The sequence below is a fragment of the Falco biarmicus genome, chromosome 9, assembly GCF_023638135.1.
Source record: "Falco biarmicus isolate bFalBia1 chromosome 9, bFalBia1.pri, whole genome shotgun sequence".
Classification (NCBI taxonomy): Eukaryota; Metazoa; Chordata; class Aves; order Falconiformes; family Falconidae; genus Falco; species Falco biarmicus.
The window spans coordinates 8113588-8140493 of NC_079296.1; the positions used below are offsets into that span (position 1 = coordinate 8113588).

Genomic DNA, 26906 nt, shown 5'->3' on the forward strand with positions numbered 1-26906 from the left:
CTGCAGCCCTGCATGCCATGGGTCGGGGGCCCACAGTCTTCACCCCAGATCCATCTGAGGAAGGCTTCAGCTTCAGAAGCCCTGTCCCTGGGAGGAACGCCAAAGCTCCTCCATGGCACCACTGTTTGCCTGGCTGCAGCTGGCCTGGGTGGACAGGATGGAGAGTTGGTGCTTCCAAACCCAGCTGAGATGAAAGTCCTGGAGAACGTTTTGGTCCCGTTCTGTCCCCTCATTAAAAAGCCTCTGCATTACAGAGCCCGGGGTATAATTTGGGTATCTCCCACATCATCACAGTGGCTGAACACACCAGCCGGTCCTCCCTGCTGTTCTACAGCTGGGGGAACTGAGGCACAGACAGGCTGGAGCTGAGCACAGACCCTGCACCCAGCCCTGGGCTGTCCTGGGATGTCTGCAGCACAATTGTGGTGTCCACACATGACTTCTGAACATGTGGTGGGGACATGGCTTCCAGGGGGACGCAGGGCTCCTGCTGCCTCAAGTGCTCTGAGTGAGGGGATCTTCCTGGGGGGAGCAGCTGGGTTTTGCTCAAAGCTAGATCTTCCCAAAAAGCCTGGGCATGCTTTGAACCTGCTGGGCGCTGAGAGCAAAGGAAGGACAAATTTGGGGAGCTCAGAAGGGGGAGTGCAAGGCTGGGTTTCCCCAAGGGTGAGCACTGGGGAAGCCCCGGGTGATTTGGGGTGCGATGCTGCCCGCCCAGGGCTGCAGCTGGAGACCCCCAGGGCCGCCCATAAGCAGGGCTGAGCTAAGCATCTTCGATGGTGCCCGGTGCTTTGGCGGTGAGTCAGCACCCACCCTCCGGGCTGCCGAAACCAGGAGGAGACGAGATTGTATCAGCCTGATGGGGGGGCTGGCGTGATCAAAGGGCCGGGAGAGGAGCTCAGGCTCCACACAATGGGGGGGACACGATAGCTCTTATCTGCAAACCCCGCCGAGGTGCGAAGGGCCCGGCCCTGGGGGCAAGGGGGGTGGGTGGGTGCTGGGTGCTGCAGGGCTGGGTGCGGGCAGGCACAGCCGGGGCTCCCACCCAATCCTTCCTGGGGAAACCTCTGCTGGCAAACGCCGAAAAGCTAGAAAAGAAACTCTGGGGTTTGCTGCATGTGGGAAAACCCTTGGGAAGGTTTGAGGGTTACTCCAGCTGCAGTAGCAGGATGGCTACTCTCGCTATTCCCCGGGGAAGGTTTTGGGATGGGGGACCCACAGCATCCTCCCTCCCTGTCCCCCCATCCCACCCCGCTCCCATCAGGAGCACCCCAAGCCGAGGGGCCGCACAGTGGGGAGCTGGCCCCACACCACACACTCGCATGGGTCTCAAACATGGTCGTTTAATAAAATCTCCTTTTAAAAGAACTACAGTCCATACAACAATGAGAGGTGCAGGGAGAAGGGCAGCAGCCCACGGGGAGGGGAGCAGGGTGCGGGGAAAGGATCGGTGCAGTGACGGCCCCTGCCAGTGACCCCACTGGGGATGGTTCCACACCACCACTGCTCATGGGCACAGTCCTGCCACTGCTGCCTGCCCTGCATGTGCCTGCCTGCACGTGCAACGGCTCCTGAGCGTGCAATGATGGCTCCTGTATGTGCAACAGCTCCCATGTATGCAAGAGGCCACCCCTGTGCAAGACACCACCTGTGCACAACACAACAGGTGACCCGTGGCCGTGACAGTCCACACCAGGGTCTGGACATGAAGCCACATCTGTGAAAAGCAACCCAAAACCTGTGCTGAGCCTTACGCTGGCGGGGTCACGGGCGACGCACCAGGGAGGCTTTGGGGGACAGCACCGGGCTCTGAGCAAGGACTTGTAAGTAGGGGCTGGTGAGCCCAGATGCAGATGTGGGCAGCGGAGGCGTGCAGGGGGTCTCTGAAGCCCAGGAGGTGCCTAGGATGGAACGGTGGAGAGTGCCTCTGCCGCAGAGGGATGCCTGGAGAGAGCACGGGACCAGGCTCCACAGGGATGCTGCAAAGGCATGGGCTCCATGGGGCAGAGAAGCAGCACAGCAAAGCCACTGTGCCTTGGCTACCCCTCCCAGCCTCCCAAGTCCACGCCAGTCTTGCTCCTTCCTCCCCCACAGCCACACGGGCTTAAAAACAACACCCTGAACCCTTTTTCTGAGCTTTCACCCATGGAGGCCTGGGGCAAGAGCCCAGCTGGTACCCAGGGCTTGCTGTGAGGAACTCCTCCGCCAGCCCAGCCCAGCACAGGGTCCCAGGCCACAGCGGCACTGGGACTGTCTGTGCCTCTGGGCCTCCAAGGACCAGCACCCCTAGAAGGGGATGGAGCCAGTGCAGAGCCTCTGCTCCTGGCCAGGCATGGCACAGGGTGGCATCTGAAGGTGCATCCCAGGGAGCAATGCCAGTGCCTGCCTGAGCCAGCTCCTGCTCCTGCCCTTGGCTCCTGGAGTGGGACTCTGCTGCCAGGGGCTGGCTGGGCTGGGGAGGAGGGAGCAGACCAGGCACCAGAGCCTTTATCAATGCCACCCCACTCCAGGGAGAGCCTCCATCCCTAGAAGAGGGGCTCTGGGCAGGCTGGCAGCCCTGACACCTTCCCCTGGAGACATGAGCATGCCTAGATGCCCCTGGCCCCTCTCCCGCTCTCTGACCCTCTCTCCAAGCCCTTTCCCAGCTGCTGTCACATCAGCCCAGCCACAGCCAGGGCAGCAGCCCCGTCCTCAAAGCCAAATGCAAAGAGACACCACTGTGCCCCCCAGTTTCTGTGCCAAGCAGTGGCAAACCCCCCCGTGGGGCTGGCGTGTCCCCGAGAGCAGTGAGCGAAGAGCAAGGCAGGGACGCAATCACAGCAGCAAAGAGGACAAGGACGCTGGAAACGGGGGGCGATCCCCCCCTCCCAATAGCTGTTAGTGGGTGTTTATTGGGCAGGCGTCGAACAGTCTGGCAGAGTGGGGTCTGCGCCCCTTTGCCTGGCTGCAGGTGCCCCTCCGGCGCGGCTGCCCCACCAGGCTTCGGCGTTGGGCATACAGTCTGTAGCGAGCTCGGGCGGAGGAGAGGGGTGTTACTGGTGCGTCTTGGGGTTGGAGGGGTGTAAGGAGGAGTCATCAAACAGCGGGTTCCTCACTTCCATTTCTCCAGTCTGCGGCGGCAGAGGGAGTGGGATAGGGGGGAAGGAAAAGGCAGGAAGTCAGAAAGCAGATGGGGGTTGAGCCACCCCGTCCCAAGGGGTCTGAACCCCAGCCCAGCAGGGAGGATGGAGAATGGGGGGGCACCTCATAGGCTGGCTTGGGGTGACACACGCCGGGACCCTGCCATCACCCCTAGAAGGGTCCTGCCTCCCTGCCAGGAGCAGCCAGGGATGTTGGGATGGGGCGATGATGTGTAAAATCCATGGTCCCGGCTGAGATGGGACCCCCCCAGCCTGGCTGGGGACCCCAGGATGGGACCCCCAGCCTGGCTGGCAGGAATGGGGTTCCTCGGCCCGACTGCATGCCTGCCATCAAGTGCCCTTTAATGGGCCTGTAAAGACCTAATGATGACCCTTAATCTGGGCCCTGATGGCTGGGCTCCGCAGCCATTATCATGTGAAAGACTCCTTTTGGGTCTCTTTGTGCTCTTTGTACCCAGGGCTGTTAGGAGCTGCCCTTCCCTGGGGTCCCCTGCCAGCCAGGAAAGTCCCCCCTGGCTTTGAGGGCTAACAGGTCCCTGGTCCAGGTGCTGGGGAGGCACTAGGATGAGCCTCCTGGTCCCAGTGCCCAGGAGCGAGAGGTGACCATGTTCCTGGCACCACAGGGATGGCCGGCTGGGTCTGCCAAAGGCTGCTCTGGTTCTCTGCTCCTGTGGCCATGGGGAAACATTCCCAGGGAAAAGCCCTGCGCCAGGGCACCCATGCCAGGGCACCCGCTCCTGCCCACTGCAGAGCTCCAGCGGGACCTGGCCGGGGCACATGGGACAGAGGCGTTTGATGAAGGGCATATTGAAAAGCCTCCTCGTGAGGAACTGCACATCCCAGGCGTGTGTTAGATCCCATCCTGCATGCACAGGTTCCCACCAGCCACCCTGCACCCACCGTACCGGAGCCAGCCCGGGGCACTCGTACACAGTAAAGTCTCCATCCTCATTCTCCTCGTCGGACGACGCCGAGTCCGGCAGCTTGGGCTCCTCTTTATGCCTGGGGGGAGAGGATGCAGAGAGGGGGTGAAGTCCAAGGGCATGATTAATGGCACCCCAGTTAAAGGCAGGGCATGGACCAGTGACCGGGTCTGCTTACTTCTCCATGGAGAGCATCTGCTGCTTTTGGTGCTGGTAGTGGTACATCTGGGCGCTCTGAGCCAGCGTCTTGTCCCCAGGCTGTGGAGAAAGCAAGGACAGCGGTGGAGGCTGGGCTCCAGAAATCCTCCAGCCTGGACGGAGGGTGTCCCCCACCATGTTGGAAGCCCCTGAAGCAAAGCACACACATGGCCCGAGCACCAAACACCCCACAAGGAGAGACATGGCTGCCTTACCGAGATCTTGTCGTAGGGCAGGGGGCTAGCTGCTCGCTGTGCTGAGTAGTCTGCTTTCTGTGCCAGCCTGACCTCCTTCTGCAGTCTGCCAGGGAGGAGAGTGGTCATCAGGAGCCACTGGAGTAGACGGCTCCAGACAGGAGCCAGCGACCCGCCAGGAGCTCAGTCCTCCCACCCACATTCCTGTTCCCTGTGATGGCGCCCACGATGGGCTGGCACCCCCTGGCAGAGCCACCTCCATCCCACGGGGCCTGGGCATGAGGCAGCAACGTGCCGGAGGTGACAGCACTCAGCACCACTAGCGATGTCCAAACCAGGTGCCACCTGCTCCCAGGAGCCTGTGTCTGGCACAGAGGTGTCCCACCGCTGTCCTCTAGCCACGACCACCAGAGGCCATACTTGCAGGGGGACTGGCAAGGGCAGCTATTGCCTCTCCTCCAACACCCATCGCCCCCCCAAGGAACAAGGTCCCCCAGGCATAGGGACAGTGAGGGACTAGCTGGCACCAGCAGTCCCCGGCTTACATGCACCAGCAGATTGCAGCCACAATCAGCGCTGAGACCCCAGCCACTGTGCACACCACGATCAGCCCTGCAGAGGTGGAATGGGACACAAAGGGACAGTGGGTGAGCCTGGCAGCATGGTGCCACCAGCCCATGCTTCCTTGGAGAGGACAGCAAACCCCTTCCCACGAGCCGCCTGTCCCCAGGGTCTCACCGAGCACCACATCGTCATTTGAAGGGATGGGGGATGCCTCCACCGGGTACTTCTGGACCGTGGCGGTGGTGGAGGTGAGGAGGGTGGCAGCTGCCTTGCTGCTGGTGGGACCCCGCTGCAGAAGTCCCTCTCTCAGCCCGCTGGCCATGTGCTGTCTGCTGCCAGCAGGGACCACGGTGGCTGCAGGAGAAGGCAGAGCAACACTCGGATAGCTCCAGAGGGCAAACCAGCCTGGGGTGCAGAGTGTGGCTGCTGCAGGGTCCCCGGCACTGCCACAGAGAGCAGTGGGAGCAGGGAGCAGGCACTTACTCCTGGGCTTGCCATCCTGCTGTGGGTGGGGGCGAGAAGCCTCTTGCCTGGCCAGTACATCCACCAGAAAATCGATTTCTTTCTCCAAGCTGGAAACAGACGTCCACCCTGCACCAGGAGAAAGCGGGAGTGAGATGGGTACCCCAGGATGTGGCCACGTGCCCAGCCCCAGGGCTGGAGCCAGCATCCTCCCAGGAAGGGGCTCATATCCCACCATGAGCAAACGCAGGTGGTTTGGAGCCCAAGACTACTCAGATGGCAGCCCTCCAGCATACTGGCGGTCCCAAAGCCAAGACCTGGGATCTGCATGAGAGTTTGCCACTTTTGGGATGCTTCCTACCCCACAGATGTTGGAGGCTGCTGGAGCAACAGCAGCTGCAGCCACCCCCATGCCAGAGCCAGCAGGTCCTGCAGAGCCCTGCGGGAGCAGGCAGGCTGCCAGCACCCGCTGCTCAGGACCTGCCCCACGTCCCTGCACCAGGGGCCACACAATGGCCCTGGGTGAGGAGGGACATGAGCTAGACTAGGAGAGACACCCCACACCTGCCCCACTGCTGTGGGGTGTGAGGGGCAGCTCCGGCAGGGCAACCCGCAGACCCACCGTGGGCAGCAGGACCATTTCAAGAGCGGGCAGGGGACACCTGAACACCGGTTTTCACCCCAAATTGTCCTGTATAGCCCAGGGGGCTGCAAGCAACCCAAGAACAGGACTCATCTGGGGCTGTTCAGGAGCTGGTGGGAACCCTTGCTCCAGCCGAGGGGCCAGTTTCTGCCCAGCGCCTGGCAGGATGCGGCCCCTTTGGGGGGGAGGTCAGGATGTCCTATGCAGTGAGGACCATCATGTAACAGGAGCTGCCTGGGCATTTTGTGGGTGACTGCTCCAGCCCATGCCCTAGCACGGTGCATGCGGGGGACGTGGAGCACTGGCAGGACCCCCACCCTGGTCTGGGCGTGCCCACCCACGGGGTGACAGCATGGAGTAGGAGCGGAGCTGCTGTCCTCAGGCTCGCGGAGCAGAGTCAAGCTCTGAGCTCACCACTCAGCTTTTAACAGGATTAAACTCAACTTCAAAGGCAGGAGACATCCCCATCCCTGCTCCCTCTGCCCGGTGCTGGTGCTGCCCTATTCAGGCTGTCTCCAGCGGGGAGCCCTGGAGACTTAAATCAAAACATACAAAGGCGAGGTGGTACTGGCAGCTTGGTTCCCAGATAATTCAAGGTTATAACAATTACAGCTCCTCTGGAATCTGTCCTCTCTCCCAGTGTTTGGAAATAAACCCCAATTCCCTCTGGAGCTGGGCACAAAGGCTGCTCAGCTGCCCCATGACTCAGAGCCACACAGCCAAAAACCAGTTTAAAAGGGGGACACTCTTGCTTTAAACAAGTGCTGAAAGAGCCACTGTCCCAATGTCCCCTGTGTCCCCTGGCTCCCTGAACCATGCCCCAGCCTCCCATCCTTGGCAGGAGCTGGAGCACCCCCCGAGCCCCAGGCTTCCCCAGCTCTTTGCACCGTTATTTCCACCCCCAAAGTGATTTGCAAAGCAGCGCCATGGCCACACGGTGCCAGGTTTGGGGCTGTGCCACCCATGCCATGCCTGACGGGTGAGTGCCACCGTGCCAAGGTGCCAGCACAGAGCCAGGCTCTCCCAATGGGCAGGGGAGCTGGAATGGGACCATGTGACAGCCCTGTGCCCTGTGGGGCAGCCTGGCTTTAGCTCCCCACTGCACACAGTAGAAGGCTTGTCCCCATTCTCATGGGACCTAGGGGACAGATCTGCCTAAGGGAACCCGGCTGCACTGGCACTGCCACCAACGGGGCGCATGGCCCAGCCCTGGCCTGACACCCCTTGGCCTTGGGCAAATGCAGCAGCAACAGCCAGCACTTCAGGAGGATGAATGTGATGTGGCTGGAAACGGGAAAAAAAAACTTGGAAAAGCAGCAAGAGCAGCTCCCAGGTCACTCTGAGCCTCCCGCTGACAGCGGCACAAGGAAAACCGAGGCTGCTGTGCTGTTTGTGGTCTCCAGCATTGCTGGCAGCGCCTGGGCTGTGCCCCTCACCTGCATGAACCAGCTTTATCACCAAGTTCCCTTCCAGCAGCTAAACCCCCCCACACCTGTTTTGTTTGGCAGCTGAGACTTCCCCCAGTGATGCCACATCTGCCACCCTGCAACATTTGTGGTGTAGAACCATCCTGGCACCGATGGCTGGTGCCTGCCGGGCACCGTGGGAGGGTGAAATGCTGGCCCAGGGCTGCTCCGCAGGGAACAGAGGGCTGGGGCTGGCGCCCAGTGTCTGCCTGGCTGCACCAGGCTCTGGCTACAAGAGGAGCAGAGATGGAGGGCTCCCAGAGGTCTCCCCAGCCCTGCTGCAAGGAGTTGGGCATGCTGGGCAGGCACTGGGTGCATGCAGGGTATGCACAGGGCATGCACAGGGCACAGAGGGTGCACAGAGTGTATGCACAGGGTACGTGCAGGGCGTGTACAGGGCACAGACGGTGCATGCAGGGCGTGCACAGGGCACGGAGGGTGCATGCAGGGTATGCACACATGCACAGGGGTTATGCAGGGTGTGCACAGGTCATGGAGCATGCATGCAGGGTATGCACAGGGCATGCACAGGGGGTATGCATGGTATGCACAGGGCATGCACAGGGGGTATGCAGGGTATGCACAGGGTGCATGCAGGGTGGGCACAGGGTGCATGCAGGGTGGGCACAGGGGGTATGCAGGGTATGCACAGGGTGCATGCAGGGTGGGCACAGGGCACAGAGGGTGCATGCAGGGTATGCACAGGGGGTATGCAGGGTATGCACAGGGTGCATGCAGGGGGTGCACAGGGGGTATGCAGGGGGTGCACAGGGTGCATGCAGGGTGGGCACAGGGCACAGAGGGTGCATGCAGGGTATGCACACGGGGTATGCAGGGTATGCACAGGGTGCATGCAGGGTATGCACAGGGGGTATGCAGGGGGTGCACAGGGTGCATGCAGGGTGGGCACAGGGCACAGAGGGTGCATGCAGGGTATGCACAGGGGGTATGCACAGGGTGCATGCAGGGTGGGCACAGGGCACAGAGGGTGCATGCAGGGGGTGCACAGGGGGTATGCAGGGGGTGCACAGGGTGCATGCAGGGGGTGCACAGAGCATGCAGAGCGCACACAGCGCTTGCACAGGGCACGGGTGCCCTCTCATGGTAGATCCCATCACTTGCCTGCAGCAGGGAGGGCACGGCCAGGCTGGCACACAGCGTCCCAGCCTCGCCACTCTCCCTACCCAACCCTTCCCAGGGGCTTTCCCCTTGCCAAGGTCTTCAGGGCTCAACCCTGGGACGCACTCAGGGGTCTCGTCAGTTATCCGGACGGGTTTGGGGAAAGCAGGGAGCAAGAAGGGACATGTGTGGCTTCTGCTCTGGGTGGAGGAAACTTGATGTTGACAGTCTCCACAGGAGGGCACAAAATTCCTACAAATCCACTTATTTCTAGAGGCCTGCCCCAGGATAGCTGATGCCCTCCTGGCTGCTGGCAGCACAGCAAGTGGGGAAGGGGGAACCCCCAGGTCTGTCAGCCGGGACCCCCTTTTCCCCCTCTTCCCAAAGCACCTCCCGCAGCCCAGCGGGGCTCAGCCCTGGCTCTGTGCTGGTGGGGTCAAGTGGGAGCAGGGATGGGACACACCAGCTCCAACCACATCATGCAAATCCATCACGGCACATTCAAACAGTAAGCAGCACCGTGGTGCTGGCAGCGTTCTGGGAGCTCTGACCCCTTTGCAGGCAGCACCAGCAAGCTGAAGCGGCTGCAGGATACACCGTGTCACGAGGTCCCATGCATCCTTTCTCACCTTTGTCATGGTGCTGTGCTGAGTACGCTGAGACACCCATGCACGCCATCACCAACGGCAGGAACACGCCACTCACACGCATTGCCCTCCTGAGACCCCAAAATGCTGCTTTTCACCCCAAAAAGCTGCTATCGGTGCCTGCCTGCACGCACAGGTATGCTGAAGGAGAGGAGCCCCGGCTCTTGCCCAAGCTCCTGCCAGGAGCTGCAACCAATCACTGGGATGGCGTGGCAGCAGCAGCTGGGATCCCAGGATCAATCGGCGTCACCAGCAGTCGCAAGCGGCTCGAGGATGCCTAACCCTTTAAAGGGGCTGCCCACGCAGCGCGTGGGCAGCCCCTTTAAAGGGTTAGGCATCCTCGAGCCATGGCAGCCCCTCCTGTTTGCATTGCATCACCCCAAAATGCAGCTATTGCAGCCTCTCTGCATCCTCACAGGCTTGCCTGGTGGCACTGGGCGGCTGGGTGCTGTTGCCAGACCAAGGTACAGGCAGGGTGTAAAAGCACCCATGGAAAAAGTTGGTGCCTTCCTGCCAAAAGGAGATGGGCATCCTCAGGATGTGACCGTTCCCCTGCATGCTAAAACAGAGGATTTGGGAGGGGATCTCCCTTTTTTCCCCCTGTACCCACATTTTTGCTGCCAAAAGCTGGTGGCATTGCTTGAGACAACAGGACAGGGCTGGGAGAGACCCTGGGATGGTCTCCATCCTACCAGCATCCTCTTGGAGGATGCTACTGTGGTCCTGTATTTCTCTGAGAAAGCTGGGAGAGGACACTACTACAGTCCCAGAGAAGCCAGCAGAGGATGCTGCCACAGCCCCACATCTCTCTGCTGAAGCTGGGCAAGGATGCTACTGTGGCCACATCTCCCTGCTGAAGCCAGCACAGAGTGAGGTTGCTATGGAGATGCCAGCGCATGTGCAGCCCTTCCAAGAGGGGAATTTGCTCCTAAGACTGCACATTAAAAAATAAACCACAAATAACTGTTAAAGCCATTTAGTACCCATGGATGCGGAGCCTGTGGGAGGGCGCATCTGCCCCTTGGACCCCTGCTCGCTGCCAGACGCCAAGCCTTGACCCCATCCCTGTGCCATCCCTTCTCTTTTCCCCCACAGCCATTGCTCCCATTCCAGCACAGCCTGGCCCCTCTGCCCGAGTGCCAAAGGCCTGAGCAGAGTCAGGGCCCTGCTTTGGGGATCTCCCCCTCTGATTTAAGGGGTGATCCTCCTGCCGGCAGGCTAGTGGCACAAAGGACATGATGGGCTCTGCTGTTCCCCCATGTGCCCGCCTGCTGCAAACCATGGGCTGAGCCACAGGCAAAGGGCAGCTCTGGCTGCACCCCAGCGGGACCCCAAACATGCCCAAGACACAGGAACCAGAACAGAAAGCAACCCTCCCAAAAACCCAGAGGACTCCTCCATGCACCGCAGCAGCAGGGGGGAGAGCCTTGTGCAGGGTGACACAGGTGACCATGGGCTGCTGCTCCCCAGGGATGCTCTGCCTGTCTCTCTGCCCACTGCCAGAGTGCAGCCACCCAGACTGCCACAGCCCCACAGGTCCCCTGGGAAAGGAGCAGGGGAGTAACACCCGGCACAGCCCTCGGTGCCCTCATGCACAGCCAGGCGGGGCTCCTACCTGGTGCTACTGACTCCAACCCTTCCAGTATTAATGCTGGGCATCACCAGAGGGTGAGATGACAGCCCCCAACTGCAGCCCACCATCTCAAACCAATGGGAACCAGGTATTGAAATCCCAAAGCCGCATAGCTCAGCCCCAGGCACATTTTTGCCTTGGCCCTGGGGTCCACACAAGTTGCAGCTCCATGCACTGAAAGCTGTTACCCTGCTCCTGCAAAGCCTGAGGCTCTGCCACATCCCCTGCTCCGAAAAGCCCCTGCCCCAGAGCAGCCAGGCAGACCCCAGAGTGCCCTGGCAGCCACCCAGATCCCCCCCCATCCCTGGGCTCCTGGGCACCCTTGGGTGCTGGCAGGGCCCGGTGGCACATGTAGTCGCTGACACAGCTGCAGGAGGATGCACAGGGAGTGGTGTTGGACCCATGTGCTCTCCACCAGCCCCCAAAACACCCCACAACTGCAGCCAGCCAGGGCTTGGGGTGAGAGGGAGCACTGCTGCTGTCCCCGCAGGGATACAGCTGCCACGGAGAGGAGAAGCCACAGGATGGGGAGCAGGGGCGCTGCTGGGGTGAGGGGCTGCCCCGAGGCATGGGAACCTCCTGGAGTTGTACAGGTGCACAGGGCAGGTTTGCAGGCAGGGCAGGGCAAGGGGTTGCAGAAGGGAGCACTGCAGGGTGGGTGCACCTACGCTGCTTCTGGACGCATCGCCCGTGGTCGTCCTCCTGGAAGGTGGGCAGGCAGGGGCCGCAGGCACCCGACCCCGGTGGGCAGAACTCCCGGCGCTGTAGGACACAGTCCAGGCTCCGGGGACACGAGGCTGCTGTGGGGATGGGAGAAAACAGGTCAGAAGGAAGAGAGGGGTCAAATGTGCCCCCGGGTTTGTCTGTGGCCAACTGGTGTGGGACCCAGCTGCCCCAGGCAGCTCCTGCCGCAATTAACAGGTACGGATGTGCTTCACCAGAGCTGCCCCTTGGCTCCCCTTTGCCTTTGCAAAACCATTACTGACCGCAATCAAGTATGGGCTCTAATGACCTGGGAGCTAGACTTAATGATCTTTATGGATCCCTTCCAACCCAAGATATTCTATGATTTTGTGACCTGCGCAAAGCAGTTTGCTGCCTGCAGAGAAGAGCAGGCAGTGCCCATCCTCCCGCATGGGACTCCGAGCCCCAGGGTACCACTGTCCCCTTGGACACCCCAAGCCCTGGGGTGCTCCAGGACACCCTGAGTCCCACAGAGCTGGCAGCGACAAGAGTCTCCAGCCCCTGCTGGTACCACACAGGCAGTGGCTGAGCAGGCTGCCAGCTGAAATCCAACCAACAATGCTCGCGTGGTAGCTATCAAACAAACAAAAAAACCCAAACCAAGCCCCCTTCAAAGCTTCAGTACAGCTGTAACAAGTCATCACAGGCAGCAGCAGCTTCAGTTTCCATCCCTTTGACATTGCAACAGGGAAAACTGGTGGGACCCAGCCCGCCCCCAGCAACGCACCATGGTCCAAAACTCCCTTGCAGCCTTATGGGGCATCTTGTTTCCATGTCAGACCTGGGGATTTCTCCACTACCTGGGGACAGGCAGAAGCCCCCCCATGCTCTCACCCCATCTGGACCCAAGACACCATGGCAGTGCTGCCATGGCCAGGAACAGCTCCAGTTCTTTACCCCAGCCTGGCTCAAGCCAGTGGGACCTCCTGGGAGAACACAAAGTCTCCAGGTCCTACATAAAGTCTTCAGGTCCTAAGCAAAGCTGAGTCCTGGGAGCAGGTGATGGTGGCAAACCACATGCAGAGATGAGAGGAACCGTGACCAGCTGGGGCAGCAACATGTAAGGCCAGCACACAGGTCTCACCTGTGGCACAGGGCTGCAGGGACACTCCAGGGTCCCAGCTCTCAGCGACAGCAGCAGAAACCACTGCCAGGGATGGTGACACTGCTGGCACCGCTGTGGCACAAGCACGGACATCCCTCGCTGGCGAGCCGGTGGCAGTGCAGAGCCGGGTACCACTCGCTCAGTGCGCCTGTGTCCTGGGCTGGGCACAGCTGGATGGGGGGGGCACAGCTGGATGGGGGTGCAGCACACAGCTGTCCTAGCCCTGCTCTTCGCCAGCACAGCCATGCCGGTATTTTTTTCTGCAGGCAGCAGCAGGCAGGGAAGCACCTCCACGGGGCTGTCACCGGGAACAGGGCCAGGCCTGGCCGCCCCGACCTGGCGATGAGTCATGGCAGGAGCCGGCTCCCAGCACCATCCCACGCTCCCGGAGCCATCCCCGTCAGCCCTTGCCTGCCCACGACACCACCACTGGCAAAGCGCCCGCTGTCTGCCTGTCTCTGTGCCCTGGGGAATGGCAACACCGGGGGCAGCTCTGGCACAACACCAAACACCCCACGAGAAAGGGCACCCCAACTTCAGTGGCTTTCCCGAGCATCCCCATCCCTGCAGCACGCTGGGGGCGAAGTGGGCAGCCACTGCAGGGCCCAGGCATGGCACGGCGGAGAGTCCAGGCACAGGATGGAGCCACCAGGACAGAAAGCTCCAGGATGACCGCAGCAGCTCTGCTCCCCAGCGAGGGTGCACGTGCTGAGGGGGATGCTGCCCCAAAGCAACAAGCGTGGGATGCCAAGTGGGATGCCACCCCAAAGCAACACATGCAGGATGCTGAGCGGGATGCCACCCCCAACAAATCCCCCTCTGCACGGCCCTATTTCTCCATTAAACCGCTCACCAGCAGGTGCAACCTACCAATAGCCCCTAGACCCTTTGGCACTGCACCCCATGGGGCACTGCGTGCATCACCCTGTGGCAGACAGTGCCAAAGAAGGGCAGAGCTGCCTTGCTGCAGTGGTTTCTCTTGCAGGCAGGGTTTTCTGGCAGCTCCGATTACAGCAGCAATTAGTGTTGGCTGAACCCCATGCCCGGTACAGCAGCCTGGATGGGATTTGCTCGGGATGGGGAGCAGAGACCACCACGCCTGCAGGAGCTGGGTTTGCTCCCTGGAGATGATCCGGGGCTCAGCCAGGCGGCTGGGGGAGAACTAATGCTTAATGGGAAAATAATCAGGCATTTAAACACAGAAATTGGACTCAGTTGCCTGCTTTGCCTGCCCTGGGCTCGCTCTCAAGGCTACTTTGTCTAAAAAAAAAATAATCACAAAACAACCAAAACACATGGCTGCTCCGGGGCAGGAGGCTTTGGCACTCCGAAGCCCCAGGGGTGGGGACATGCCACATCCCCACAGGGCTCCTCACCTGTGCCACAGACCCCTGGGAACACATCCCCCTCAAAACGGGTGCTGCCAAAAGCTGCTCACTGGTGGGAGGAAGCCACCCCAGTGTGGGTCACCTGGCATTTGGGCCACCCAGCACCAGCAGAACCTGGCAGGACCCTCAGAGCCCCCTCGGGGCAGTAGGAGGGGTGATGGGGACAGCCCTGAGCCAGAGCCCAGCAACTGGTTAAATAAGCCCCAGCCTGGAATACATAAAAGGTTCTTATCTCTGTTTGAGGAACGAGCTGTGCTAGCCCAGCTGTCACGGGCTAGGATTAGGAATGAGACAGGCCGGCACTGATCTCATTAAGCTCCCCGTGTGTAATCAATTGGTGGTTAGCGAGCAGATATCACCGTGTAGGCACCCTGCAGGGGCTTTGCTACTCTCCCAGCCCAGCAGCTGCTCCCTGGCTGTGCTGGTGGGAGTGGGCACCTCTGTGCTACACCAGGTACTGCGCACCATGTGTGCCAGGACCCAGGAGCATCTCTCCTAACAACGGAAGCAGACCCCAACTGCTGCCATGCTGGGGGGCTATCTGCCACCCCTCCCAGCCCTGCACACCCACATGTGCCCAGGGTGGCCAGTGCCACCCTGGCCCAGTGCTCCAGCAGGCAGGTGGCAGGGTCTAGCTCCTGTTTCAGGCTATACCTGACCCCTCCCCAGCCCTGGCTGTGGGTTCCCCCCTCCCATGCACCCACCCCAAGGTGGGTGCTGGTGTTGGCACAGCATGGAGGTCGTCTTTCCACCCTGGCAGTGGCTGTGGCACAGCCATGCTGCCCACCTGTACCAGTGCCAGCTTGCAGGCTGCAGCCCCTGCATCTTGCCCCTGCTCCTGTGGGGCTGCTGTAGAGCCTGGGAGAATTTGGGATTGCCCCCCAACCATGCCCCCTGCTTGGCACTGGTGTAGCCCAGCATGGCTTGCTCTGCTGGGGTGGGAGGGATGGCCTGGCCATGGGTGGGAGAGAGAAGAGGGACCTGGGCTGGTCCTAGGGGACAGAGACACAGCAGGGCAGTGAAAACCAGCTGTAAGGCAAAGCCAGAAAAATATGCAATAACATATGGGATGCTGCTGCCCAGATGTGCTGGGGGGGCTCTGGAGGAGGGGAATGTTTCATCCAACTGCTGTCACCACAGCTGCCACGGTGCAAACCTCGTGCACAGGTGGGCAGCGAGGCCAGCCCAGCACAACCTCAGGTAGCCCACTGAAGTGGGCTTTGGGCTGGGGCAAGCTGCTGGCGCTGGAGGAGGCAGGGTGGCTCCCCCCAGGCAGGAGCTGAGCCCAAGGCCAGTGGGCGAGCAGGACAGTGCAGCTGGCACATGAGGACAAAGAGCAGGTGAGCACAAGCTGGGGATGCGTGTGAGCGGGAACAGCCCTGGGCACAGGAGGAAATGCTGGCGTGTGAGCTCGAAGGTGTGTGCATGCCCCCCAGGTGGGTTATGCTGGTGGGGAAGCTCAGCTGTCACAACACCCCCAGCCCCAAGGACCCACCCTGGGGACAGCCGTGCTGGGCACCAGCGATGGGTCTTGAGGCAGCCCAATGCCTGCAATGGGGGGTGCCCGCTGTGCCCCCCTCAATGCCGTAGGGTCCAGCAGTGTCTTGCCATGGCCAGGCAGGGCACAGAGCTGCTGGTAGTCACAGCCCTGGGTGAAGCAGTTTTTCAACACTCGTGCCAAAACTTACAGGTGAAAAGGAAACAAAAATACAATCAGGGAGGATGTCCGGGTGCCTGGGAGGGCAGGAACTGCCCGGCTGTGTCACTGCCGCAGATAGAGAGATAAAAGTTAACGTAAGAGGATAATTAATTAGCACTGAGCGCTGGTCCGAGCGCTTACGCTCTGTGCACCAGCAGTGCCGACACCCAGCCTCCTGGCTGACGGGGCCCCAGTGCCAGCGGCGTGACCTGGCAAAGCCCATCGGGCATCACCGCAGCGAACAGGCGCAGACCCCACAGGAGCAGCCTGCCTGGGGCCATGGGGGTCTGCAGGAGCGAGACACAGCCCTTGGTGGGGGCCGGCCACTGAGCCAGGGCATGGGACCACACCAGGCACAGGGGAATATCGGGGTGCTGGGGAACAGGGGTGCAGGTCTCTGCTGCCACGTTGAGCCTTCCCACGCTGGCACACGTCCGCAGCTGAGGGATGACTAGGGCCAAGGGCATGGCAGATTGCCGGCAGCGGCGGCAGCCTGGGCCCCACAGCGGTGCTGTGCCTGCCGGCTACGCTCCAAGGTCACTGCTCCTCCTCCTCCAGCCAGGTGATGTGGGACCTGCTGTGGGACCCGCCTGCAGCCTGCCTGCCCTCCCAGCACTTCTGTGAGCTGGTACCCTCCGGGGCTCTCCTCCCGACTCTGCAAATTGCTCCTGGCTCCGGAGGGCTGGAGCTGGCCCCAGGTGGGCAGGCTGGCAGCCAGCCGAGCTGCCCCACACCACAGCCCAGCCTCTGAGGTCTCACTTCTCTCAGCCCCACAGCTTCCCTGGGGCAGTGGTCCTGTCCAGCAGTAGCAGGGGGGGCTAAGACCCCCGAACACCCCAGCTCCACTCCCCCTATGCCCAGGGACACAGCCCTGGGGGTGAGCTGGGAGGCCACTGCCTCGACTGCCAGTGGCCACAGTAACACAGCAAAAGCTGGGATGGATGCTTGGGGTCACCCGGGCAGGTGCCCCAGTTGCTGGCACTGCTCCCTGGCATATACTGACCGCGGGAGACACACACTGTCTGTGGGACAGAGCCATGGCAGCAGCCCCCAGCCCTGCCAGGCTCCGCGACCCAGCTGCATCCCCCTGCCCGGCTGCTTCTTGCACCTGAAGGCAGGTGGAAGGGAGCTGGGCTTCAGGCACAGCCACACGCCTAGAAGCAATGCCCCCTCACCGGGCACAGCTGCTGGCACCACGGCCTTGGCCAGCGTGGCTCTGCCACCACGCCGGCAGCCCCCGTGGGAGCCCTGCCGCTGCCTGCAGCCGCTAACGTCACCGCCGTGCTCCTGCCCCCAAAAATGCAGCAGCAGCAGACGGAGAACCCTCCCGCACGCAGAGGTGGCAGAGCAGGGCTCTCCGCAAACACCTACCCTGGCAGACTGGGCGCAGGAGGACACTGGCCACGACACGCTGCTCCTGGGGACGGAGGATGCGACACAGCCACACAGCCCGGCCACCCCTGCCACCCCCTCCTGCGGCAGCACCGGCGCGTGCTGGCCCACTGGAGAGCACTTTGCAGCTGAAAGTGCTTGTTTGCTTTTTTGCTTCAGCAGCTTTGTTCAGGCAAAGGCCACGTGCCACCAGGCTTCCCGTCCCTCCGGCCACTGGGGCTCACATTCTGGCTTCCAGCTTTTCTGGTGCAGCCAGGCAGGCGCCAAGGTCTGACCCAGCTGATAATGCACGCCAGCAGAGATGGTCCCCAGCGTGGGTTATATCATGGCCAGGGGACAGTGCCAGCAGCCTGCACTGCAGGCTGGGGGACAGACGTACCCCCACAGGGACCCCTTGGCAGTGTCCCCCCTGCCCACACAACAAACACCCCAGCCGCACCACGCTCCCACCGAGGGGACCATCCTGCTGGCAACATCCCCAACCAGGAATGACAGAAGATGCCACCATGGGTGGGCACCCAGGTGAAATACCACTGCCGGCTGCTTTCGAGCCACCAGCCCTGGCAGGTGCTGTGGGCAGGGCTGCCCACGCAGGAGCCCGGGTGTACAGGCAGCACAGGCAGCGCGATGTGCAGCCAGTGCCACAAAGAGACAAAGCGAGTGCAGGGCAGGCAGGGGCTCATGGAAGCAGCAAGGCTGCATGGCAGAGGAGACGACGTCCAGGCTGAGGGCAGCCGCCTGCCGCAGCCCTGAGACCATCATGATGGGTTCCCAGAGCCTTGTCCCCCTCCAGGTTCAATGCCAAGGGGGAAAACAGAGGGCCAGGAGGGGCTGAGTCAGGCTTCCCCAGAGGTGGGGGGATGCCAAACCCTTGGCAACCTCAAATACCTCACCTCCTCAACTGCCAGCATTACCCCAGAGCCCATCCCTGCTCTGGAGCAGATAGATCCCATCTACAAGCACTGCAACATCTCAAGTTGCTCCTGCGATCCTGGGCTGGGGAAAGGGGGAGCACCAGGCAGCCTCCTCCAGCCAGGCTGAGGGAGTGGGATTTTGTGTCATTGCTACTCAAACTCCTTAACTGGCCAGAAAAATCCCTGCTCCCTGCTATGGCAACCTGTGTGGCACACCAGGGGAAGAGGAGCTGGACTGATGGGAGCAGTGGGAAGGGGAGATGGCACCTGGATGGATAGAAACAGCTCTGGCAAACCACAGCTCCAGACCCTAGCAGGGACTGGGCAAAGCCAGGAAGCAGCAGAGGATGCAGTGAGCTGAGTGAGAGCCCCCCTGGTCCCCCAGCCAGCCACCCCTGGGTGCTGCTGCCCCCAGCCCCGGCTCACTGTCCCCTTCCAACTACTCAGGGCTGTGCCCCATGCAGGGGGATGACACACTGCATCCCCGGCCATGCCGGCGTGACCCCACAGTGCCAGGGACGTCTCCAGCCACGAGTGCTTTGCTTCAGATATTCAGGAAGAGAAGAAATAATTAAAAGGAAAAAAAACCCAAACCACCAAAAACACAAAACCCAGGAAAACCAGTTGCCATGTGCCATCTCCCTGGGGCTGCCCACCCAATCCTGCTGCTGGCTCTGCATCGCTGGCCCCGGCTCAGCTGGGTGTGCACCCACCCACACCAGGGAACCTAGGCTGTCCCCAATGCCACCCCATGCCAAAAAGCACCTGCCTGTTTTTCTCAGCTCGAACCACCCACTTTTGGTCTTGTTTATCAGGTTTTGCTCAAGCAAATACCAATGGGCTTCATATCTGCCCAGAGCCCGCTGGGGCTGGGGCAGAGGCAGAGACTGGGATTTTTTTAATTCCTTTTAACTGGCTGGGCTCCAAGGTTTGGCACCACCAGACAGGCAAAACAGTTGGTGGTCGGGGCCACGGTGCGGAGGGCGGCTGCAAGTATGTTAGCGAGGCTGGCCCCACATGGACACCGTGGGCTAACGCTGGGTGTATACAGCACAGTGGCTCTACCAGCGAGGGGGACCCTCCCTGCATCCCTGCGGTGCTCTGGGCCATCCCAGTGGGCAGTGCCGCACGGTGCCAGACCCCTGCTGTGCCGGCATCACAGAGGATGGACAGCCCTAGCACTGCTGTCGCTGTTGTTCCCACACCAAGGGTGGGCTGTGCCCGGCAGCGCAGGGGGTTTTACAGCTCTGCTCTGAGCATGGACCCACCCAAAGCCCTGAGCAGCTTCAAGGGAAGTGCTCAGGTCCAGCTCTGTCCTGGCACTGACCAGGTTCCGACTGGTCAGCAGAGCAGCACCCACCTCTGTCTGCCCAGGCACCCACTGCCCGGTGAGCCACAGCAGAGCAGAGCCATGGCTGTCGGCGAGCTCTCCCGCAGAGACACTGCTGCTGGAGGGGAGGTGGGAGAGGACAGCCTCCCAGCCACACACCCAAGGAGCTGCCAGGCCAAGGACTGGCACGGCTGTGCCAGCAAGCTCAGCCATCTGTGAGCAGCTGCATGCTCCCAGTGCTGGGCTGGAAAGAAAATCCCGAAGCGGCAGCTCCCCAGCAAAGCATCACTGCGCCCACCAGGGCCAGATGCTCTCCGGCAAAGCCAAAGCCCTCCCACATCTTGCTGCGTCCTACGCCACTGGAGACATTTTGCAGCCTTTGGTGGAGATGCACCAGCATGATTTTGCTGATTAAACACCCTCGGGCAGCTTGGAGGCGGCAGCAGCAGCACACACAGATTCGCTCAGGGTGGGCAGTCTGTTCATCCTGCCCCCACCACCCACCCTGTGCCTGGTACCAGCCTCAGCGCTCCCACCAGCCCATCGCCCTGAAACGGGGCTTGGGGACACAGCCACTTATCAGCAGGTGCCGGGGGCTATAGGGGCCAACCTTTATGGCTTTCCAACAGCTCGTGAGTGGGCACCCCTGGGTGGGCAGCTCGTGTCCCAGCGACGCTCAATGTGAGAGGTAGGCAGAAAAGCAGGGGCTGCATCACCCCACCCCACTTGGGTGGCACCCATGGCTGTACCCATGCTGACTCAGCCACCACTTGCAATAAAAATCTGTGGGACATCGCGTCCCACTGGGGCAGAGAGCCCATAAACTGAGCCCAGAAAACGGGGAACCCATGGGATGCACAGCTACATCCTGGGGCTCCTGGAAAAGGGCTACGGACAGTGCCGAAACAGCTGGACCTGAAGATTTCTTTTGGGTTGTATCCCCCATAGGAGGGGTCCGGCTCAGGGAAATCCTCTCCTTTCCAGCCAGGAAGCCAAGAATTACACCCACAGGATGGGTCACATTACTGGCAGCTTACTGGGGCTGCCCTCTCTCCTGGCTTAGTGGGTGGCTGGGAAATAATCCATGACAGATGTGAGACAATGAGCTCCCCAGGGCAGAGCTGCTTCTCTCACACGTGAGAGGTGCCCACTCCCCAGGAGCGCTCCTCTGCAGACCCCCAGCCAGCCCCGGGCAGCACCCATGGGTGCTACAAGCGCAGAGAGAGCGAGCGGTGCCCTCCCCACTTTTTGTCCTCCGCCTCTATCACCATCTCCTTTCTATAGGAAGGGAACAGGGGCCAGGAACCCGGGGGGACCCTCGTGCTGCGACGAGCCAGGGCCCCTGCCAGCACGCCAGCTGACATGTCACCTCTCGTGTCACCCACCTGAAGTGATGGGTTTGCCCACCAATGAGCAAGCCTCCCTTCCGCAAAGGCTTTGCCCCCCACAATCCATGCAGCAGAGACCCCAGCAATACGCCACAGTGCACTGGTTAGGATGGGCAGTTGTCAGCCCATGGGGCTCTGGTGCTCCAGGATGGGAAAAGGCAGGACCAGAACCTGCTCCAGCTGCGTTTCCTTCCTCCAATTCAAAGCACACTCCAGGCACTTAGCGGCCACTTTCTTCCCGTTGCAATTATCGTTAGCTCATGAAGCAGCTAATTATAGGCCTGCTGCCACCATTTGGTGCTCTGGTCACCCCGGTGGCAGCAGCAGTCGGTAAAGCCCAGACATGGGAGGGAGCTGCCCCCGCACTGGCAGCAGTGTTGGGGCCATGCCCTGGGGTCTGGGGGGCAGCAGTCCCAGGGGAGCCACTGCCCTCATCGGGGATCAGACCCAGAGCCCCCCATGGGGACGAAGCATTTGGGCACCATGTTTATGGAATCCATGCAGGGATGGGACTGACGGCAGCTCCTGTCCCCAGCGCCTGGGGACCCAGCACCTCCCACCTGGGAAGATGCCACCCTGTCACCCCTACAGTCCTGGCACCCCCATCACACCTCCTGTCCTCAGCACTCCCCATCAACCTTTCTGTTCCCAGTGTCCCCACCATGCTATCTCCCCTCCTGTCCCCAGCACAGTGTCCACCCCATGACCCCTCCTATCCCCATTGTCCCTGCCACACTGTCACCCCTCCTACACCTGGCACCTCTGCTATCCCTGGCACCCCTCCTATCCCAACATCCCCATCACCCCTCTATCCCCCAGCACCATCAACCTCCCCATCCCCAGTGCCCCATCACACCGTTACCCCTCCTGTCCCCAGCGCCCCTCTGTAAGCGTGCAGCAGAGCTAAGCCGATTACCTCCCTTAATACCCCCGTGGCCCAGAAGAGCCATTTCAGGCAAACGTCCCAGACTCATATTCCCTTTCACGTTGTGGGAAGGACCCAGATGCCCTGGGAATTGGGGGGTCCCTGGGGCGCGGGGTGGCTCTGTGGGACAGGGTCCTGCTCCAGACCCTTGGGACTGCCTGCGGATTCCAAACCTGCGCCTGGAGCTGCCAGGGAAATTGCAGATCCAAAAGGCCTGACCTCGCACAGCGTAACCACAGCACCTCCCAGGCTCTGGGACCATGGTCTCCCCACCTCGAGCTCCAGCTCTCCCCGCACCGGCACCCACAGGGCACAGCTGGGGCGCACACGTCTGTGGGTCCCCAGCAAGCTGCAGTGAAAGGAGAGGAGGGACTTCACCACATCTCTTCATAAACTCTTCCTTGATGATGATGGTGTTGGGAACCGGGATCATGGACATCAGGAGCCTCTTCCCATCTGTTCCCCCTTCCCAGACCTGCAGCTGGAGCCCTGCTCGGGTCCCTGGTGCAGGTACCGACCCATGGAGCCCCGTGGGATGCCCATGCACCACATCCCCACCTCCCACACACCTCGCCTACCCACCAGGGCTCATTTCTTGTGGTGGGAGCCAGCCGAGTAAGCGTACTTCCAGAGAACATGGGGGGAATGCTATCTCCAAGTATAAAATCGTGCAGAAAATTAAACTCGGGAACAACATGCAGCTCCCAGGGGAGCAGCACCCCGGTTGCCATTCGGCAAACACTTGGTGGGCATCGGTGTGGCACAGGACACCCCGACGTACAGCTGCAGGGGGGATTGAAGGGATGGGGTGGCTGCACACTGCTGAGCAGGACCATTGCCTACTGCTGCCACTGCTACCAGGGGCACTCAGACAACCTTCGCTGTGTCTCAAGAAAAAGCTGGAGCTAGAAATAGCTGCTTTCTGCAAACCAACCTGCGCAGTGCTGGGGGGCTTGGGGACCACCCTCTGCTCACCTGCTGGGCAGACCCCTGGGAAGCTTGGCAGGGCAGCCAGTCCCTTGCAAGTGCCATGGGCACAGCACCAGGCACCACTGCAATGCTCGCAAGAGGGGCTTGGAGCTGCTCCGGCCTCAGCATTTAGGATGATGGTCCCCGGGGACAGCCTGCTGCGTGCCCTGACCCCGCCGTGGCTCCCTCCTCAGTGCAGTGATTACAAAGCGGGCAAATTAAAAGCCAAGAGATGGACAATCCCACTGCAGGATGAGCTGAGGACTTTCTAGGAGGTGGCTCCTGCCTTGCCATGCCCAGCTTTGGACCTTGAGAAGTCCCTGTGCAACCACAGAGCTGGGGCAGCCGGTATCAGCACCGGCATCTGTGCCCCCAACCTGCATCCCTGAGAAGCAGCACGAGGAAGAAAGGCAGAGAGATGCTGGGAGTTCACATGTGGCCAAATAGGTCACTTGGACTAGAAAGGACCACTCGGTTTTTGCTGAACAGCTTCTCTGGATGTTTCTGATGTAAAGTGCTGGCTGCAGCAGAGAAGCTGGGGTTTTCAGGTTTATTAAAAAAAACGTTCTTGCCTGTCATCCCATTTGGAAAATCTTTTTTTTAATTCATAATAATAATAATAATAGATGAAATCTGGCAACCAAATTACTCAAGAAGGGGTGAGAAGTCCGACTCTCGCTAACGCTCCAGGAAATGCAGCCAGAAAACGAGGCAAGGCAGTGTTTCTGCCCAAAGGCGGTGTGCTGGATAGAGGCACGTGGGTAAAAAACACAACTAAGGAGCCCCAACCAAAACTAAACCACAGCTGTAATACTGCCAAAGCCAGCGGCTGTCCTTCCTCCAGCTCGGATCAGGCCCCTGGCAAGACAAGGATGCCACGTGCCACTGCGCCCTGGGAGATGGTATCTAATTCATGGCTTGTGGCACCAGCTGATGAAGGTGAGGAGCAGACGTCAGCCCCCGCTTGCAGAAGCTTTGCTGAAGCCGCAGAGGCAGGAGGACATGAGGAAGATGGTCCAGGACCTTCTCCCCCAGCTGTCTCCTTGCCAAGAGCCAGCTGTACTGGTACGCCACAGAGCAGGAGCTGCCCTGGCCCTGCCACCTCCACCTTGAAGCTGTCCCCAGAGAAAGCCCAGCTCTACCCCATCCATACAGGAAGGGAAATTATAAAATAGGAAGAAACAGCCAATGTTTCCTCTGCCCTGCCATACTTAGGGAGGAAGGTTGTGGGGATGGGACGGTGACTCATTTCCCTGCGCAGCATCCCAGGGATGCTCCTCCAAGTACCCTGGCCATGCCAGCCATCCCCAGGAGAAACCAGCCCAGAGCTCCCTACTGCCACAGGCTGCACAAACCCGACCTCCCAGCGACGCGATGTTGCGGTCGACATTTCCAGGTGGTACAACCATGGCATCATTGTGCAGTGCAAAGAAACCATCCCAGCTTTTGCCTGGGCGAAAAAGTTTGAGCTGAAAATCCCAACCCGGCTTATGCCAAGAGCGTGCGATGACCCAGCTGCTGCAGCAGGCTGCTGCCAGCGAGTGAGACCCCTCATGTTTGCCTCAGCTCCGGCAGCCCCCCAGAGCTGGGAAGAGAGTGGAATGGAAGAGGAAACTGCTACAACCCCCCTGCAACAGCCCACCAGGTACAGCCACCTTGAGCAGCTCCTCGAGGGGTCCCTCCCCAGCAGCACTGCCAGGCCAGTTTATCCCGCCCCAACCCCTGAAATTCAGAGGCAGCAGAGATTATGCCGGATCGCTGGTGGCCACATCGGAGCCGCCCAGATCTCCTTCCTCCCATCGCAGCCTGCGTCACCAGCACCCCTGGCTGGGCCACCCTGGCCTCAACATGCATGGAGAGTGCAGGAGTATCCCCACCGCCACTTCCAGCCCCCCCAGCATGGAAAGACCCAGATGTTTTGAACCGCTGGGAGATTTAAAAAAAAATAAATATTGCACCTTCTCGCCCTGCCTTAGAGCAGGCAGGAGCACGGCAAGGCCGCACCGTAGCCGGCTGATGGCAGGCTGCCTGCCCGGCATCCACCTCGCTGGTGAGCCAGAGCAGGGAGAACAATATCAGATCCGCAAACAATGCTGCGGCCAGCGAGCTGGAAAGCACCTGCCCAGAGACACACCGTCCCTCTGGCAGGGCCACCGCACTGTCCCACTGGTGCGGGCAGAACCGGGCAGTCCACCCCCCTGCCTCATTTCCCTGCAGGCAGCAAAGCTGGGGGGTGGCTGGGGGTTTCGGAGGGGGGGTGGTTATGCCTGTTGTAGCATACTGTGCACTCCGGCAGCAGGCACAGAGCGAGGGGGCTCAGCGCACATCCAGTGCCAAACCCACCAGGAGGCGAAATGCACTAACCTATCCCCCAAAACTTAGGAAAAAAAAAAAAAAAAAAAAAAAAAGAAACGCATCAAAACCAAACCCTAAACCCTGAAAACAACCCTTAAGAAAAGAGAAAGAAGGCCGAAGGCGGTGCTGCTGGGTGGCAAATGAAAGCCACGCATTTTTTCTGCCCCAGGAGAGAGGAGAAATGCCTCCATCACGGACTCAGCCCCACGTCACGGACCCAGCCCCACCGTGACCCAGCCCCACCGCGCGATGCTGCTGCTCCCCAGGGGAGCAGTGCCGGGCAGGTGAGCAAACAGGGCGATGCTGGCCTGGCACTGGCACAGCCACCCGGCAGCTCCCAACGATGGATCAGCCACCACAGCAGCTTTTATTTTTTTTATTTCGTTTGTTTTGGTGCTTTTGTTTTTAATTCCCCCCCTGTAAAGGTGCTTGATGAGGGCCACACCGGAGGGCCGCTCCCACTAGGCCAGCTGTGCTCTCCCCCCGCTCCAGGATCGGGCCCCGTCTCTGGGGGTGCCCTGTGGCACCCCACATCGCTGCCGGGGCGCTGCCCGCAGCCGCAGGCGGGAGGGCGATGGTGCGGCGCTGCCCGCCCCCGGGAGCGCTGCGGGGCCTGCCTGGGGTGGGAGACACCCCGTGCGGCTGCGGGGATGGGGGAGGCCCACGGGCCATTTCCCACCTGGCTGTCAGGCTGTGGGGATGCGTGGTCCACGCCGCCCGGGAGAAGGATGCTGCGCGGCCGCTACCCACGGCAGCTCCCCGGAGCCCCGCGGAGGCTGGGGGAGGTGGGGGGGGACGACACACACGCCAGGCGAGGTGTGGTGAAGGGACCCGCCGCCCCCTCCCGGGCGCTGGCAGCCTGGGCACCCCCGGATGCTGAGCCCTCGCGGGGGTGGGTGCAACCGCACCGGGTTCGCCGTGGGAGGGGCCACACGGGTCCCCCGGGAAGGGACCACGAGCATCCGCGGTGCTCCGCGGGGGAGGGGGAACCACCGACACGAGGGGGCACGGCGGGGGGGCACACAGGGACTCACCGGCACGGGCGAGGCGCAGGCGGCTGGCCCCGAGGGCGGCGAGCAGCAGCAGCAGCGCTCCGCGGCGGGCGGCAGCTCCCCGGGCCGCCACCATCCTCCCCCGGCGCGGGCGGGCCTGGGGGCCGCGGCGGCTGCGGGCGGCGGCGGCGGGAGCGCGGGGCGGGGCCCACCGGCCCGGCCCCGCCCCTCCCCGGGCCCCGCCCCGGGCCCCGCCCCCGCCAAGCCCCGCCCCTCCTGCAGCACCGCGGCTGGGACGCCGGAGCTTTCATCCCCGCCGCCGCGGTCCCCCGGCGCCTCAGCACCCCCACCCGTGCGCACCCCCCTGGGCTTGGGGCGGGGGGGGACCCCTCTGAGGGCCACGTCTGATGGCCACGTCCCTGATGTGATGGCCACGTCCCTGCTGATGGCCACATTGCGGGGCGGCGGGGGCGGGTAGCGCTGGGATGTGGAGTCCCTTTGTAAGCAGTAAGGCCATCAAGCGAGGCCAACTACATCAGGCTCATCCTGCCCCCCGCCCCCCCCCCCCCCCCCAATCACGAGTGTTTTCCTAAAGGGGACAGCCGCTCTGAGCGGCCATGAGCTTGGCAGCATCCCTATGTGTGGAGTCCCCTCTAGGTGCCAGGTGGGACAAGTGACATCAAATCCCAAAACCAGGGATGCCCCGTGGACACCCC

General features: G+C 61.5%; 1 protein-coding gene across 2 annotated transcripts; it reads right to left on the minus strand.

Annotated features, from left to right (window-relative positions):
- Positions 1–1323: 1323 nt before the first annotated feature.
- NPDC1 (neural proliferation, differentiation and control 1) lies at positions 1324–26399 on the minus strand. 2 transcript variants are annotated; one of them, XM_056352781.1, is made up of 9 exons: positions 26233–26399; positions 11658–11789; positions 5503–5610; positions 5194–5373; positions 5001–5067; positions 4477–4561; positions 4242–4321; positions 4071–4142; positions 1324–3110 (listed from the first exon to the last, which is right to left on the minus strand). In XM_056352781.1, the coding sequence occupies exons 1-9, from the start codon at positions 26324–26326 to the stop codon at positions 3092–3094; spliced, it is 837 nt and encodes a 278-aa protein (XP_056208756.1). In that variant the 5' UTR covers positions 26327–26399; the 3' UTR covers positions 1324–3091. The 2 variants fall into 2 exon arrangements, with proteins under 2 accessions (XP_056208756.1, XP_056208755.1); XM_056352780.1 differs by having other exon boundaries at positions 4046–4142; positions 26233–26398.
- Between the last annotated feature and the right edge of the window lie 507 nt (positions 26400–26906).

Excerpts from the sequence above, each read along its gene's own strand:
- NPDC1 (XM_056352780.1), bottom strand. The coding sequence starts at position 26,326 with ATGGTGGCGGCCCGGGGAGCTGCCGCCCGCCGCGGAGCGCTGCTGCTG. Across the intron at positions 4,562-5,000 it reads GCTGCAATCTGCTGGTGCAT|ACTGCAGAAGGAGGTCAGGC; the intron begins GTAAGCCGGGGA and ends CCTCCCTGGCAG. Across the intron at positions 4,322-4,476 it reads TGCCCTACGACAAGATCTCG|CCTGGGGACAAGACGCTGGC; the intron begins GTAAGGCAGCCA and ends CTTTCTCCACAG.